The following is a 15,065-nucleotide window of genomic DNA, read 5'->3' as shown; positions in this document are numbered from 1 at the left end:
TTCGATTACCTTTGGAATGTTGTCAGCTATCAGTCTGAACAAGATTTTCATTTATGCAAGTTAGATGCCTCCTAGTGTCAGCTATAACAGCATAATAGTCAAAATGCATTTGCGCCTTTGAACGACGAACCTTTCCCATAGTAGGAATAAAACAGAAAAGAAACAACTACCGCATGTAGAGCACGTGTTGAAAAAGGAGGTGTGTAAGAGAGGCAGCTCGAGCAAGCCGGTGGTACGGAATATAACAAAGTAGAAAGGAAGAGGTAAAGAAAAGAAAAGGTAAGATTAAAGGTCGTAAGAGCCGAGTAAGCTCGAGTGCTGCGTGAAGGGGAAGAAAAATAAACATCAACGGACTGTGTAAAGTAGTATGATGCCGAGCATTAAGGGTCTCCCACAAGGACATGTCTTCTCAACAGGAGACCTGGTAGCTTGATTGGCCCGGCCAAATAAAACTTGCTGTATGAAAGGGTATGTCTTGTGTGAAGAGAGAAAAAGTAAACAGATTAGGAGGCTGCAAAATCCTCCTTAGCGTCCTTGGAATAAGCCTTCTGTAGATGCTTTAGACCTCTACCATCCACTTCTAGCGTAAAGAGAAGGTCTCGGATTTGGATACCAGCTCCATTCTCCTTGTCTTCCCGCCAATCACCGAACTGCTTGCGAATAGCTTTTATGCTCGCTGCGTTGGAGCCCGGCTTTCCATTCCCTCCTGCGGCTGATCCTGCTGCTGCTGCCGCGCTGAGTCGAGAGGGTGTCGAGAAGCCGCTTCTACTAACTGCTGGCTGCGAAGACTTAAGCCAACTGTAGCCTCCCTTCTTGCCGAATCGCGAAGAAAGACTAGTTGTCTGCATACGGGCGGTTTCAATTGCATGTTGATGTTGCACCGCACCCGTGGCTTTGACATCGATCTTCTTTATATCTTTCTTAGATATTTTCTTATCAATATCAGGAGCACGATCCAGGCCATTGGGCGTGGATGCACCAGGGGTCGGTAGTCGGCCATCAGCGCCGAGAATGGCATCTGCATTGCGTTTTGCACGTTTGGCAGCTCGACGCTCCTCATGTGATTCATCCCTGTCAATCAGACGACGGCTTTTCACAGTCAACGTGCTTGATGTAGTAGTCTTCTTAGCTGTTGAGGTGGAGTTATCAACCGTCGTTTCAGCTGTGGAAGGTTGTTCTGCTTCTACGAAATGAGTATTAACAACCGAAGGGCCGCGGAAACCAAGTGAGACTTACTTGTTGTGGAAGTATTATCATCAGCTGCTGTTTCCTGGATTATAGCTAAATCAGCCCACTCAGAAGGTACAGCGCCGTGAGAGTTGACTCGCCGATTTCTCGAGAGAGTCACAGAATGATCGATGACAGATCGAAGCCTCTCCTCCGAGGCTAACGATAGCAGCGAGATAATGTCACCAAGTGCTGATTCGGGGTTCAAAATGGTCTTGTCTCTTCTAATGACAGAGGAGCCATCGGGGCCAGTGACCTCAACAGGTCCCGTAGGACGCCCGGGAAGGGGTTTAAACACACCACTCATGGGCATCCTCACCCCGTGTTCCTGGGCCCGTTTCTCAAGCTTCTTCTCCATAACAGCAGTATGCAAAAAAGCAGACTGGAGATGATACTGCTCCCTCCTACTAGCAGCCGTATCGTGTCGTAGTTGTTCATCTTGTGATATCTCTTCCGGTGATTTGATAGGCGGAGCAGGGGCAACAGGTGCCTGGTAGGGGTAACCTGCTGGTTGGAAGCCTGGTTGTTTGGGTGTCTGTTCGGGAAAGCTGTTTGAAGGTGTGATAGGCCCAACAGGTGGTATGGAATTGAACGAGTTTGAGAAGCTTGTTTGCTGGCGCGGCGGATGTGAGATGGACTGGGAATGCGTTTGCTGGACCGGAACCGCTGGTTTTGCATACCCGCTAGTCAAGAACGCCTCCTCCTCCTTCACATCTATACCAGACGATGCTAGCACGTCTGTAAGCTCAGCAGTGTCTGTCGCTTTTTCCACCGGCCGTGAAGGCGGCCCCATCGAGCCGGGTGGCGGGGGCGCATTGGGGGCCTGTTTTGCCATACCATTCACATGCATAGCGCTCCCGTTCGTAGACAACTGCACTGGCGCAAAGTGAGGAGAGTTGTAGGGCTGTGATGACTGCGGAAGAGGCGAGAGGCGCTGTCTTTTGGGGGGAGGGGGAATGTTGCTACCCGGCACCGAAGCCTGCTGGGTACCAGGAGAGGGACTGGAGGCAGGGGGAGAAAAGGAGCGAGGAGGCAGCTGGTGGGACTGGGTCTGCGCCATCGTGACAGAAAATCCAGAAGGCCTCAGGCGGACGGCTTCTAAGTGTTCTTATTGTCCTCCTGTCTCTTAGTAGGAACTCGCTGTTTGTGAATATATCAAGCGCCCGGGTGAATGCAGCGCAAAACGGAGGCCAGGCGAGGATTTGCGTCTCCCCCCGGAGCCAGCTTTCATCTCACGCAGGGCAAGCCAACCATCTGTAGCGCAAACGGAAGCGAAGTAGTAAATAGCCGGGCGCTCCCTATCGGTCAACTCGCTTTTCCTTCGTATCTCGTCGTCGTCCTTTCTGCCTGTCCTTTTGCTTGTATTCTCTGACGTCGCTTTTTGATGTCATTTTTCGCGTTTTTTCTTTGCAGGACAAAAAGAGGTATCACGTGAACATATCTTATTAAGAACTTATGTAATGAATTTATATAATCATCAATGACATAAGCTAGAACGACGATTCTGGTCCATGTCAAAGCAGAAAAAAGGACGAGGCAGGTGGACAAGTCGACATCAAGCCAGCTGCATTGAAAAGGGCGTGTGGGAAAAGATAGACCGGCCTGAAGTCTGGCTTGGTGGTTGCCTGGGCACAGATAGGCTAGCTAGCCGCTGATGCAGAGATAAATACAGCCCGCAAAGATGGCGACGAAACGAAAGGGCTCGTTTTCAGGGAGCGCGGACGAGCAGCAAATAGATCCCTCTGACGAGCTTCTATTCCACTGTCTGGGAGGCGGAAATGAGGTCGGGCGGTCCTGTCACATTATACAGTATAAGGGGAAGACGGTTATGGTTCGTTTCTTTATTACGTTGTGAATCTTTTGCGGTCTTGTGCCTGGGCTAATATGGCATATATGAAATTGACAGCTTGATGCTGGAATGCACCCCGCGAAAGATGGATTTGCAGCACTCCCTTTCTTCGATGACTTCGACCTCAGTACCGTCGATATCCTTTTAATAAGCCAGTACGTCCATCCTCCCCTCCATGTCCGGGTTATTAGTGCAACAACCCCCCTTGTCAGCCATGCGCAGATGGATATACAAACAGATATACAAACTTTCTTTTCACTGCCTTTCCTCCATGTTCAAACATGTACTATGAGATATTCAATGCAATTCAAATTTTTATTAGCCTCGACAATATGGTGTTTGCCCTCGTATCCCAATGTATTCGTCCTCTACAGCATTGTTAATTTCATTCCCCTTGCACAATATTTCCACAACCCTAAGCGTGATCAGGCAGCTAACTGATGGCAGTTTTCATTTGGACCACTCTGGGTCGCTGCCCTATGTCCTTAGCAAGACAAATTTCAAAGGCAGGGTCTTCATGACCCATGCCACCAAGGCTATCTACAAGTGGCTGATACAGGATAATGTCCGAGTCAGCAATACATCCTCCTCCTCCGATCAACGGACAAGTCTCTACAATGAACATGATCATCTTTCAACCCTCCCCATCATTGAAACAATCGACTTCAACACCACCCACACCATCAACAGTATTAGAATCACTCCGTTCCCGGCTGGCCATGTGCTTGGCGCCGCCATGTTCCTCATATCCATCGCCGGACTGAATATTCTATTCACAGGCGACTATTCTAGAGAAGAGGACCGCCACTTAATTTCAGCAGAAGTACCTAAGGGGGTGAAAATAGATGTCATGATCACAGAGTCTACCTTCGGAATATCATCCAATCCTCCTCGCCTTGAGCGAGAAGCCGCCCTCATGAAATCAGTTACCAGTATTATAAATCGGGGAGGGAGAGTTCTCATGCCCGTCTTTGCACTTGGACGAGCACAGGAGCTACTCTTGATTCTAGATGAGTACTGGAGCCGACACCCAGAATTACAGAAAGTTCCCATTTACTATATTGGAAACATGGCTCGTCGGTGTATGGTTGTGTATCAAACATACATCGGAGCTATGAATGAGAACATAAAACGGCTGTTCCGCCAACGCATGGCTGAGGCTGAAGCTAGAGGAGACAAGAGCGTCACCGCTGGCCCCTGGGATTTCCGTTTTGTTCGAAGCCTAAGGAACCTCGACCGTTTTGAAGATGTTGGAGGGTGCGTAATGCTTGCTTCTCCTGGTATGCTCCAAACTGGAACCAGCAGAGAGCTCCTAGAGAGGTGGGCACCAAATGAACGCAATGGTGTCATCATGACAGGTTACAGCGTTGAGGGTACCATGGGAAAACAGATAATCAATGAGCCCGAACAGATACCAGCTGTTATGAGCGCCAAAAATTCTGCAGGCCCTAGTGATGATCAGAAAATCATGATTCAGCGAAGGTGTACCGTCGATGAGATCAGTTTTGCTGCCCACGTTGACGGTGTGGAGAATAGGGAGTTTATCGAATCAGTCGCTGCTCCCGTCGTCGTAAGTTAACATGCATCTTGCATTTAGTTCCTGAAGCTAATGTATAACACTACAGATCCTTGTTCATGGAGAGAAACACCAAATGATGAGGCTGAAATCCAAACTTTTGAGTTTGAATGTAGACAAAGAAGTAAAGGTCAAAGTCTACACTCCTGCAAACTGTGATGAAGTCCGCATCCCATTCATGGTTGACAAGGTTGCCAGAGTCGTCGGTCGACTTGCAGAGACTTCACCACCCATAGGCCAAGATGATTCTCGATTAATGGATGGCGTTCTCGTCCAGAATGGCTTCAAATTATCGATGATGGCCTCTGACGACCTTAGAGAATATGCCGGACTCACTACAACAATGGTTACTTGCAAACAGTATATTACCCTCAGCACCGCAAGCATTGATCTTATACGCTGGGCGTTAGAGAGTACCTTCGGTCTGATCGAAGAGATCAACTCGCCTTCGAGTGAAGCCGTGAAGGGCTCTAATGGCGATTCAAGCGAAACGCAGGATGACTCGGTAATCAAAAAAGGTGAAGAAGCGGACGAGGAGATACCCTTTAGCGAACTAACCACATACCTAATAATGGGTTGTGTCTTCGTGAAATATAATCCACAACGGCGCGAAGTTGAGGTAGAATGGGAAGGTAATATGATGAATGACGGTGTTGCCGATGCTGTTATGGCGGTATTGCTCACAGTTGAAAGTAGCCCCGCAGCTGTTAAACGTGAGTATTAAGTATCCCCCTTTGCGATGCCGGTTGGTTCGTCTAAAACAGCAGAAATTCATTGATTTGACGATAATAGGTTCGAGTAAAAATAAACAGTGCCATAACCATGCGCCGCCACTCCCAAGCAATCCTCATTCTCAGCTCACTCCTGACGAGCGCTTTATGCGTCTATGTATGATCCTTGAGGCCCAGTTTGGGTCGGAAATTGCTCCCATCGAGCGCCCGAAATTGAAATACCATGGTGGTCGGAAGGAAAGATCTCCATCTACAGCCGAGGACGCAGGCAAGGTCGACACTCCTGACATCGATGAACCTGAAGACGAAGAGGAACTCCGAGAAATGGAAGAGCTAGAGCTCGCCCGTCTACAGTCTCTCGGCATACCTGTGCCGGGGGTTGAAATCAAGGTTGATAACCACATCGCTCGCGTCTGGCTTGAGACACTCGAGGTTGAATGTTCCTACCCGGTGTTAAGAGACCGTGTTAGGGTGGTGGTCGAGAGGGCAGTTGAAACCGTTGCTGACATGTGGAATACAAAAGCTGGTAGTGCCATGCCAGTCAAGGCTATTCCAAACGGGTCTAACACGATCAAGACTGAGCAGGTTGTTTAGCTCACTCATTAGCCCCCTCGACTTCTCTTCAAGTTAGCCGTCCAAGTTTGAGTTTCTTCCATTTTTACCACAGGCACGGGAGTTCCGGAAACTTGGATAGAGTAACCAATCTCTACTGTATTAATATAACATGGCTATATTGAAAACATTGACATTTCCTCGGGCCTTTGTTCTCGAACTTCCCATGCCAGCCAGCGACTACAGGGCCAACGCTGTATCAGGGAATACTTATTTCGGTAATCTACGAAGTAAGAGGGCGAGGTAAGGAAATAATCATCGTTGGTGAGAGACAAGATGCCCATGTACAAGCTAATGCCAAAATAAAATACCCATCTCTTCAATCATCTCATCTGTCTCTCTCTCTCTCAATTTATAGTCCTCTTCTGCATTTAAATAACGTTAATTTAACATTAAGGTTCAAGTGTATTATTCATCAACTTGATATCATTCACGTGATATTAACGGCTAATATATTATCCGTTCCGCTATATGTCGGCAGAATGGATCGCTCTGATTGGCTAGCTTAAAGTAGCAACTCCTCGCGTTTCTCCCCGTCGATCAATTATAACCGTTAGTTATTTAAGTATTGACATTCGTTTCTCTACATTTATATAGTGCAGACTCTTAGGGCTTATAGTAACACTTTCTCCGCGCCAGCCTCACTAACCTTTAAGCCTGTATGGAGTATGTGCAAGGCGAGCCTAGGCAATCATCTACAAGGAGAAGATACCCGATAGGCTGTGACACCTCAGCGTGGCTGGCGGATGCAATCGCAATCAGCCCTGGGCTGCAGACTGGTTGGCTGGAGCTCGCTGATCGCCAGGCCCCTAACCTCTTGCTGATCTGTTCATTTTTGAGTCGAACAAATGACGAAAATTTTTACCCCGTACAGAAAGGGTCATAATGCCTGGAGATATATATCTCGAACCACCTAACAGAGAGTATTAGATGCAAGTACTCCAAGCAGAGAGTTAGCCCAGTCTAGATTGAGATCAACAATCTTGCATCAAGCAGAACTTCTCTGTTTCTCATTCTAGCACACGCTCATCCTCTGATTCTTATGCTCTCTGATATGCCACTCAAGAGCAATCAGAGGACACCGCTGCTGGCTGTCCACTCACGGCCTCGCAGGAACAATACTACACGTTGCACCAGTCTATGGCGGCCCATTGGATTTGTTTTGTGGGTTGTCCTCGCGGCTACCGTCATCATATTCCTCGCTAGGAGAGACACGCGCTCCCTATCATTATGCCTATCGGATGCCGGCGTTTCGCACGTAGTGGAAGGTTCAAAGGATTGGAATCAAAGGACATCGCCCTGGAACATTCGCGTGAGATATACACCGGCGGCTGTTGCAATTCCGGGTAGTATCGAGCAGGCTCAGGCTGCCGTGCTATGTGGTATAAATCATCAATTGCGCATCAGCGCTAAAGGAGGCGGTCACAGCTCCGGGTCCTATGGTTTTGGGGGCGAAAATGGCCATCTTGTTATTGATTTCGAGCAGATGGACCAGGTAATCCTTTCCGATAACCACACTGCTATCATCCAGCCTGGAGCGCGGCTGGGACACGTCTCTGTGGAATTGTTCAACCAAGGCCGGAGAGCAATTCCCCACGGAACCTGCCCTGGGTATGTTAACTATTCCTCTTGGATGAAAGAAATGAAGTGGGATTAATTTGAAGGCTTTAGCTAACCGCAGCAGAGTTGGTATCTCCGGACATGTCTTGCACGGCGGATACGGCAGGGCTTCACGCACTCACGGCCTTACTCTAGACTGGTTAAAGAGTGCCAAGGTGATTCTATCTGACGGCTCCGTAGCACATTGCTCTGCGACAGACAATACAGATCTCTTCTGGGCAATACGAGGTGCTGGGTCGTCCTTTGGCATCGTCACCGAATTCGAGTTCGGCACATTCAGGCCGCCAGAGAATGTCACTGTTTTCGCCATCGACATGCCCTGGAGCGAATCAGGCGTGGCTGAATCCTTGAAGGCAGTGCAGAGTCTTTCATTGACGGCTCGGGAGGAGCTTAACCTTGCCTTTGATGTGACCGCATCGAGTCAGTCCATTCGCGGGTTGTACTTCGGCGATGAGCATGGACTCGTTCAAGCACTGCAACCCCTCTTGATCAATCTCAAAACACAATTGTCTGATATTAAATCTGTCGATTGGCTGGAGGGACTAGAGTATTTTGCAGAAGGTGAACCATTGGTCCATCCGCAACCATACAATGTGGTATGTCCGTCGATACAAAGGATTATACTTTCAGCAATAGGGCATTGTAGTACTAACACAATCTTAGCATACAACAACTTATACGAGCAGCCTCACAACTCCCCCACTGACTGACGAGCAGATTAATGCTTTAGTATCGACCCTCTTTACCAACATTAATGACACTAATGCACGTCATTCATGGGATGTACTTTTTGAGTTGCACGGTGGCCCAAAGTCAGCGGTTTCTCAGACTGACTTAGCCGCTACATCTTATGCCCAGCGTGACAAGGTCCTCCTCTGGCAGCTCAATGCTTTTGGAGAGAATGGAAAATTACCCCGTGAGAGTTTCGTATTCCTCAGGCAAATCACGGATAGTGTTACACAGTCCATGGCAGACGGAGATTGGGGCATGTATGCCAATTCTATCGACACCCAACTGGACGGCAATACAGCACAGAAGCTATATTGGGGAGATAACCTACCTCGACTACGGAAAATCAAAGCGCGACTTGACCCTAGTAACGTGTTTTGGAATCCACAGGGTATATCCCCATCGGCCTAAACCCCGACTTCGCCGACTGGGACCAGGGTCCGAAGTATGTCGGTTATTGCAATAACCTACAGTTCTAGGCCAGAAAGAAATTTTATCGGATAAGGACAACAGTACAAGGCCTCTTCTGGCTGCTAATATGTACATTGCTCTTCAAAATGTGTGATATCTTGCAGCCGGTGGGCGGTTATATGATCCAACCCAATACCATCCTCAATTGTTGGATAAGTACCCATTCCTTACCATACAGTCCTGTGATAAATCGATGGGTATACAGACACCAGATATACATACAACTACATACCAATTGTCACACACTCTCCACCATGGCCATTAGACTATATATCCCTTAACGGTGCCTCCTCCTAGTATCTCCCATCTACAAAAAGCTGTCCGCTATATTTCTCCAGACAATTGTGTGGCAAGGCACAGTCGCGCGAGTGACGATCGAGTACAACTCGGAAGCAAGGTCAAGAAATTGGTTCTTGAATATGTTCTTTGCCCTGCAGCAAATAGACAAAGGGATTATCGTATGAACCCAGTTCCCAACAGCCCATGCAAATTATTCATTGGTGATCAGACCTAGATATTCCATCTCAAGTCACAGAACGTGGATGCACGTCTAATACCCGATCTCTCCGTGGGGTGCGATGCCAAATATGGAGCTAGAAAATGATATCTCATTACATCTCCGTCATGAATTCTCTTGCTTGGCAGTCGCGCTTCATCTCATCTCGGTTGCTAAAGACCTGGTAATTGCGTGAATTGTTCGCCATGTGGGCTTCATGATGCATGTCATGGGCGCGGAGGAACATCTCTGACATCCCGAAATATTTACCTCAACAATGAAGCCAGCCGGATGCAATCACCTTTTGGCAGGGGGATATCACAGCAAGTATTGGTCTAACATGATGGAATCACCGGGGTCGTTTACGATAACATGGAATAGATTGAAATATAAAAGGGGCAATGGATTCCAAGGACATATGATGATTTTGAAGCATTGAGAACCACCCGCACCACTATCATCACCATCACTTCCCTCACTTTATAAACCAAAGCCTTTACAAGCTCCATCAACATGGCTGTCAAGTCATTTTATGTGCTCTCTCTCCTCACGATCTGTGGCATCGTCTCCGGTCTCCCTGCCCACATCCAGACTAAAGTTACTCCTACCACTACCCTTGATTCGTGAGTTAGCTCCGACTTCTGTCTTCGATCACCAATGTCTAACATTGCTGGAAGGACCGGGAGGGGAACCATATACTATCAGATGGGGGCAGCAGGCTCCTGTGGCGCAGTGCACGGAGACGGAGATTACATCGTTGCTCTAGGCCCCAATTACATGAAAGGCCCTAACAGCCCTTACTGTGGCAGACGTATATCTGCTAAGAACACCAGCAATGGAAAGACTGTTACCGTCACTGTGGCTGATACCTGTCCAACTTGCGGACCTGGAGATATTGACTTTGCCCTCGGCCCATGGAATGCCTTGACCAACAATGCTTCCCCTGGAGTTTTCCCTGTCTCCTGGTATGTGCTATAGCCTGGTTAATTCTTCGGAGGTAATTGCGGATCACTTTCAGATAACTAATTCATAACTAGGCGTTTCTCCTAAGCGGCCTTGAGAAGAAGACTTGAGAGGATAAAGATAGGGGTATAGTTGAATGCAGCTGTGAATGGGTTTCCTTGGCTCCCTGGTGGACAGAAGGATTTATCGTTATATAACTTCGGTTCTTTTTCAGTCGTTTCAGCCGTCAAATTCAATCTACCGATGTGCACATCACTCTTTGAGTTCTTTGATAAACCTCATCACATCTTATAAGTTGTGGATCGTAAACTCAACTCGTAGCATTATGATTATCAGGTCTTCCGTTCTTGCATAAAGTATAATCAGACTTACTTGTAACTATCGACGAAGATATACCTCATTATACCAGACAACCCTAATACCGCGTCTAGGAAATTGTGGTAAAAGACGCTCACAGGTTAAAGTCTCTAATATGAAAAAGGGACACCATGGGACTCGGCAGCCGCAGTATTTGCATAACGTGCCCGTAACAAGGCACGGCATATATAGTTAGATATACTCTTTTTTAATCAAAAAAAGGAGATATTTAAAATATGAAAGTAACGTCGTCTTCATTAATCCCACCTCAAACAAGGAAACTGAAGTCCTCCACCGCAGCCCTCGTATCTCTCTCCCGTTCCCCGTACCACCCATCATACCTAGCTAATATAAACGCCAAAGGGAGAGCGGTCATATTTCCCGGATCGTGAAAGGACAAAGAGTATTTGGCGTAGATGTAAGAGCACCAAACATCGCCGAATCATCAAGGAAATTGACACAAAAACAACAGTAACAACAAAAAAAGTACGACAGAGGTGGAGAGGGGGGAAGGAAAAGAAAAGTCAAAAAATAGCGTCTAAGGTGACATAAAAAGTAATAAACAAGAAGACAAAGGTTAAGTAGGTGGAAGAGAGAGGCCACTGACGTTAAACTGATATAACAGTTCGTTGACACAGTCGCCTTCCAAAAAATGAGAGAAAGAAGGAGAGAGTAAGTGTCTGGCATTTAGAGGGAGGAATATATGGTATCAGCCGGCACGAGAATTATATGGGCAAATGCTCCGAGGAATAAGAGGGTAAAAAAATTTAGTAATAAAGAGTAAAAAATGAACATTGATATGTTTGAGAGAGATAGGTAGGCGGAACGGTGTAAGCAGTGGTGAGATTTATGAGACAATCTCAGGCCCCACGCTGTTGCTCCTGGCGGATACGGACTGCCTCGGTACCATCATCGATGATAGTATCCTTGAACCATGGGTGCTTGAGGGCCTCTTTGGCAGTAATGCGAACTTTGGGATCATAGACGAAGATGCGGCGAAGCAGGTCAAGGAATTGTTTGTTAAAGGAAGTTGTTGCAGGAATAAATTCCTATCAGGCTGTTTGTTAGCGTGATCATCTAGTGAGTAGAACCCGAGCAACTTGCTGCAAACTTACGTGAAGTTGTTTCATTGCTTTTACGTATTTTCTTGACGCTCTGGAGGTATCTTCATTTGGATAGTCAAGTTTGGTGCGGTTGAAATATCTAGAAGAGTTATAATTAGTATAAAAATTTTTCTAGGCAGAGGAGAGGCGGTCGACATACTTAGCAGCAGAATTGGCACCGTGTCCATTACGACCTTGTAGAACTTGTCTGACGAGTTTTGGGTCTATTTTACCACCACAAACGCTCTCCATCATGGCGAGGTGCTCGAGGTTGTCGTGTGTCTGGAAGAGGGCATCTCCGGTGAAGAACTCGACCAAGATACAGCCTATACTCCAGATATCGCAGGGGAAGCTCCATCCAAGATTGAGAATAATCTCAGGGGCACGATAATGCCGAGTCGAAACCACGGAGGAATGGTATTCATCGTCGAAAGTCGCAGACCCGAAGTCTATTAGACGAATCTCGCTGTCGAGCAGGACACGTCGTTGCCGAGCGGTCCTCGAGGTTGTGTGAGAGGAAGATGGGATGGTTCGGTTATATGTAAACGTCTGGTAAGCATTGCTGACGAGAAGAATATTTTCAGGTTTCAAATCGGTGTGTATAAGGTTGACATCGTGTAGAACTAGGGTGAGTCAGTAAAGGTGTATCTAGGCGGTGCGTACGGTGATTTCACTTACAGGCAACGCTGGTGAAGAGTTGTCTAGCGAAGTTTTGGATCTGGCTGCTCGGGAATGGGACGAAGGAGTTTGCTTTTAGGAAATCAAACACGCTCTGGCCCAGCAAGTCGGTGACGATGCAGATGTGGTTTCTGAAATCGAAACAGTCCCGAAGATGGATACACCGGTTTCTATTAGTCTCGTCGTTGGATGCGAGAGTTGAGAGGACTCGAAGTTCGATCCGAGAGGCATCGCGGTATTTCTGGACCGATCTGATGATCTTCACTGCACAGCGAGTCTTTCTTTGTCTATCATATGCCTCCACGACCTTGCCAAATGTCCCTTGGCCCAAAAGGCGAATAATTGAGTCTAGCCGGGGGGAATGAACTGTTAGTTCTGCAAAAAAAAAAATGACTAGGGGCATCAACGGGGAGACGTACATTTGTCGGTGAGATTGGTGTCCGGGTTGACGATGTAATGCCCATCTTCATCGTCGATCTTCTGGTTTTTATTCGCGTTGTACTATCCAAAAGGTATTAGTAATGGTTTTTGATGTGGTATGCGATGATGCAGGCTAGGATGGGGAAGGGGGATCATACATCACGGATGACGGGGACAACGACATCTTTGGCCTTGATGGGCGGCTTTGGAGGAGGAATATAGCTGCTGAACGCATCGCCGACGGTCTCGAGTTCTCTTCGTTTCAATTCATCACGTGCAGCCTTACGTGTCACGACTCGCTTCCGCTTCTGGCCGACAGCGACATCGTCAAGGTAGGCGTTGTTGGCTGCAGAACCGCTAGCCTGCGAGCCAAGTGAGGTGGGAGCGGTAGTATGAATAGAGGCGGTGCGGTCGGTTGACATTGAAGGCGCCGCAGACGAGCCCTCGCCGTACTTTTGGGAGGAGGCAGAGTAGGCAGGGCGTTCGTAGTAGACGTCGACGCCTGAACTGGCGTCAGTCCTTCGTTTCTTGTTTGCCGGCAGGTTGGAAGAAGAAGCAGAAGGGGCAACACGGGGTGCAGTTCTAGTGGATGAGGTCACCGCCGAAGCAGAGACGGGCACAGGATCGTTGTTTGTATTATCATCATCGTCGTCGTCAATAACAATTATCTCCTTGGGGACGCCATTCTTATAAAACTCTCCCCAGTCCGGCTGTTTCCGCCGACTGTGGGCAGTCGGGAGGACTGTGGGCGTGCTGTAGGAGGCCATGGAAGGCACTGGAGCGGTCGTTTTGGGCGTGGATGCTAGCGAAAGCCCGTTGGTGGTCGACTGATGGTTGGACGTGTAGCTGAAGGGGTTTGCAAGCGCATTGCTCGCCGCTGACGCGGTGGGGAACGACTGCGGGTTAGGCTGGTGGTATACTTGATGACGAGAGTATCCGTAACGCTGGTGAGATGGATGGGTTGCCGTAGCAGTAGAAGGGGTCGACATGGCGAAGTTCCCCCTAAAACCGGAGCTGCCGGCCACGGAAAACGGGGTGGTATAATTTTTCTCTCTCCTTCTGGCGAGATCCAGGGAGCGATGTGACAACAGGGTCTACACACACACACCCAAGGCCCGCGGCTGAAGGGGAACGATGAATCGACAAAGGACAGCGCCCAGGAGCAAGAAGAAGAAGAAGAAGAAGAAGAAGAAGAAGTGAGAATAAAGTGATAGGGCAGGATCTAGCAGCCGTTCGAAGGCGAAGGCGAAAGAGAAAGGCGTAGAAGGAAAAGAGGCCGGTCGTAGGCTGTGGGTGTGGGTGTTGTGTGGTCGATGCGACGGCCGAAACGACACCAACGCCAGGGAGGGAAAAAAAACACTTTGGGGTCGAAAGGAGTAAAGCAAAGTGAAAACGAGCCTGACGATGGTCCCTCTCGAGAAGGATGACGAAGGGAGTTCTTTTTTCTCTAGCTTTTCCCTGCGTCTGCGGTGTCTGTCTCGCTGGTTCGCTCGCTGTGCCCTCAGGGGAGCGCTGGTCTGGCTGGTGGCGGTGGCAGAGAGGAGGAAAAGCAGGGCCGACGGTCCCAAAGGGCGGCCCTGGAGGACTCAAAGGCGGCGCTCACAGGCGGGGGAGACGGGCAGAGTCAGTCATTGCGGCGGAGATCGGGGCGTCAGGGCGAGCATGAAGGCCGCAGAAGCGACTCTCGACGGTCAAGATCTCGTCGTCGTCGCCTTTTCGTGTTGTTGAAGTTTCGAAGTTTCGAAGTTTTGAAGTTGGAGTTTTTTTTTTTTCTTCCTCTTTTTGCGTTGACGTCGAAGGCGGCAACCCGTTTTGGGAGACGCGGCAGAAAAAGGCACCTCAACTTGACGACGACGACAAAAACACAATAACAACGACAAGGACGAGGACGACGAGGACGACGAGGACGATAATAACAACGATTATGGCGAGGAGGCCTTATTCTACGGTCTATGGAGCAGAAGGGATGTCCTGCTCGGCGTGATGGTATATAAGGTGGTAACTAGCTAGTGAGTATACGGCTACGGGGGTTAGGTCTTTCTAGCTACCGGAGAGACGACGGACTGATCACAGCCACAGGTCACCTCCGTCCACGTCGTACGGCAAAGTCGAGGGTCCAGTGGCAGCGCCAGACTGATCTCGGTCGTCGTAGACTGACGGAGCACCAGCAGGGACAGCGCCGTCACATGGACTGGCGGCGTCACCGGGTGGTGCTCCATCCCTGGTTTTGCTC

The 15,065-nt window shown here is 48.6% G+C and overlaps 4 protein-coding genes across 4 annotated transcripts; 2 read left to right on the top strand and 2 right to left on the bottom strand.

The window, feature by feature from the left end:
* Positions 1-503: 503 nt before the first annotated feature.
* On the bottom strand, positions 504-2,287 carry ARB_02218 (uncharacterized protein; the record flags this gene model as incomplete). Its single annotated transcript, XM_003011618.1, has 2 exons — positions 504-1,183; positions 1,237-2,287. The coding sequence occupies 2 exons, from the start codon at positions 2,285-2,287 to the stop codon at positions 504-506; spliced, it is 1,731 nt and encodes a 576-aa protein (XP_003011664.1).
* Positions 2,288-3,593: 1,306 nt separating this feature from the next.
* On the top strand, positions 3,594-5,977 carry ARB_02217 (uncharacterized protein; the record flags this gene model as incomplete). The annotated part of the gene is made up of 3 exons (XM_003011617.1): positions 3,594-4,646; positions 4,702-5,365; positions 5,445-5,977. 3 exons carry the CDS (start codon positions 3,594-3,596, stop codon positions 5,975-5,977), a joined length of 2,250 nt encoding a protein of 749 aa, XP_003011663.1.
* Positions 5,978-7,481: 1,504 nt separating this feature from the next.
* On the top strand, positions 7,482-8,755 carry ARB_02216 (isoamyl alcohol oxidase, putative; the record flags this gene model as incomplete). The annotated part of the gene is made up of 3 exons (XM_003011616.1): positions 7,482-7,606; positions 7,677-8,211; positions 8,279-8,755. 3 exons carry the CDS (start codon positions 7,482-7,484, stop codon positions 8,753-8,755), a joined length of 1,137 nt encoding a protein of 378 aa, XP_003011662.1.
* Positions 8,756-11,491: 2,736 nt separating this feature from the next.
* ARB_02215 (uncharacterized protein) lies at positions 11,492-13,821 on the bottom strand (the record flags this gene model as incomplete). The annotated part of the gene is made up of 6 exons (XM_003011615.1): positions 11,492-11,680; positions 11,747-11,834; positions 11,895-12,357; positions 12,413-12,805; positions 12,832-12,913; positions 12,991-13,821. The coding sequence occupies 6 exons, from the start codon at positions 13,819-13,821 to the stop codon at positions 11,492-11,494; spliced, it is 2,046 nt and encodes a 681-aa protein (XP_003011661.1).
* Positions 13,822-15,065: the final 1,244 nt, after the last annotated feature.

Source organism: Trichophyton benhamiae (assembly GCF_000151125.1).
Source record: "Trichophyton benhamiae CBS 112371 chromosome Unknown Abenha-G-c-31b08.f1, whole genome shotgun sequence".
Classification (NCBI taxonomy): domain Eukaryota; kingdom Fungi; phylum Ascomycota; class Eurotiomycetes; order Onygenales; family Arthrodermataceae; genus Trichophyton; species Trichophyton benhamiae.
The sequence above is the reverse complement of the archived record's forward strand: the minus strand, read 5'-3'. Positions and strand labels throughout refer to the sequence as shown.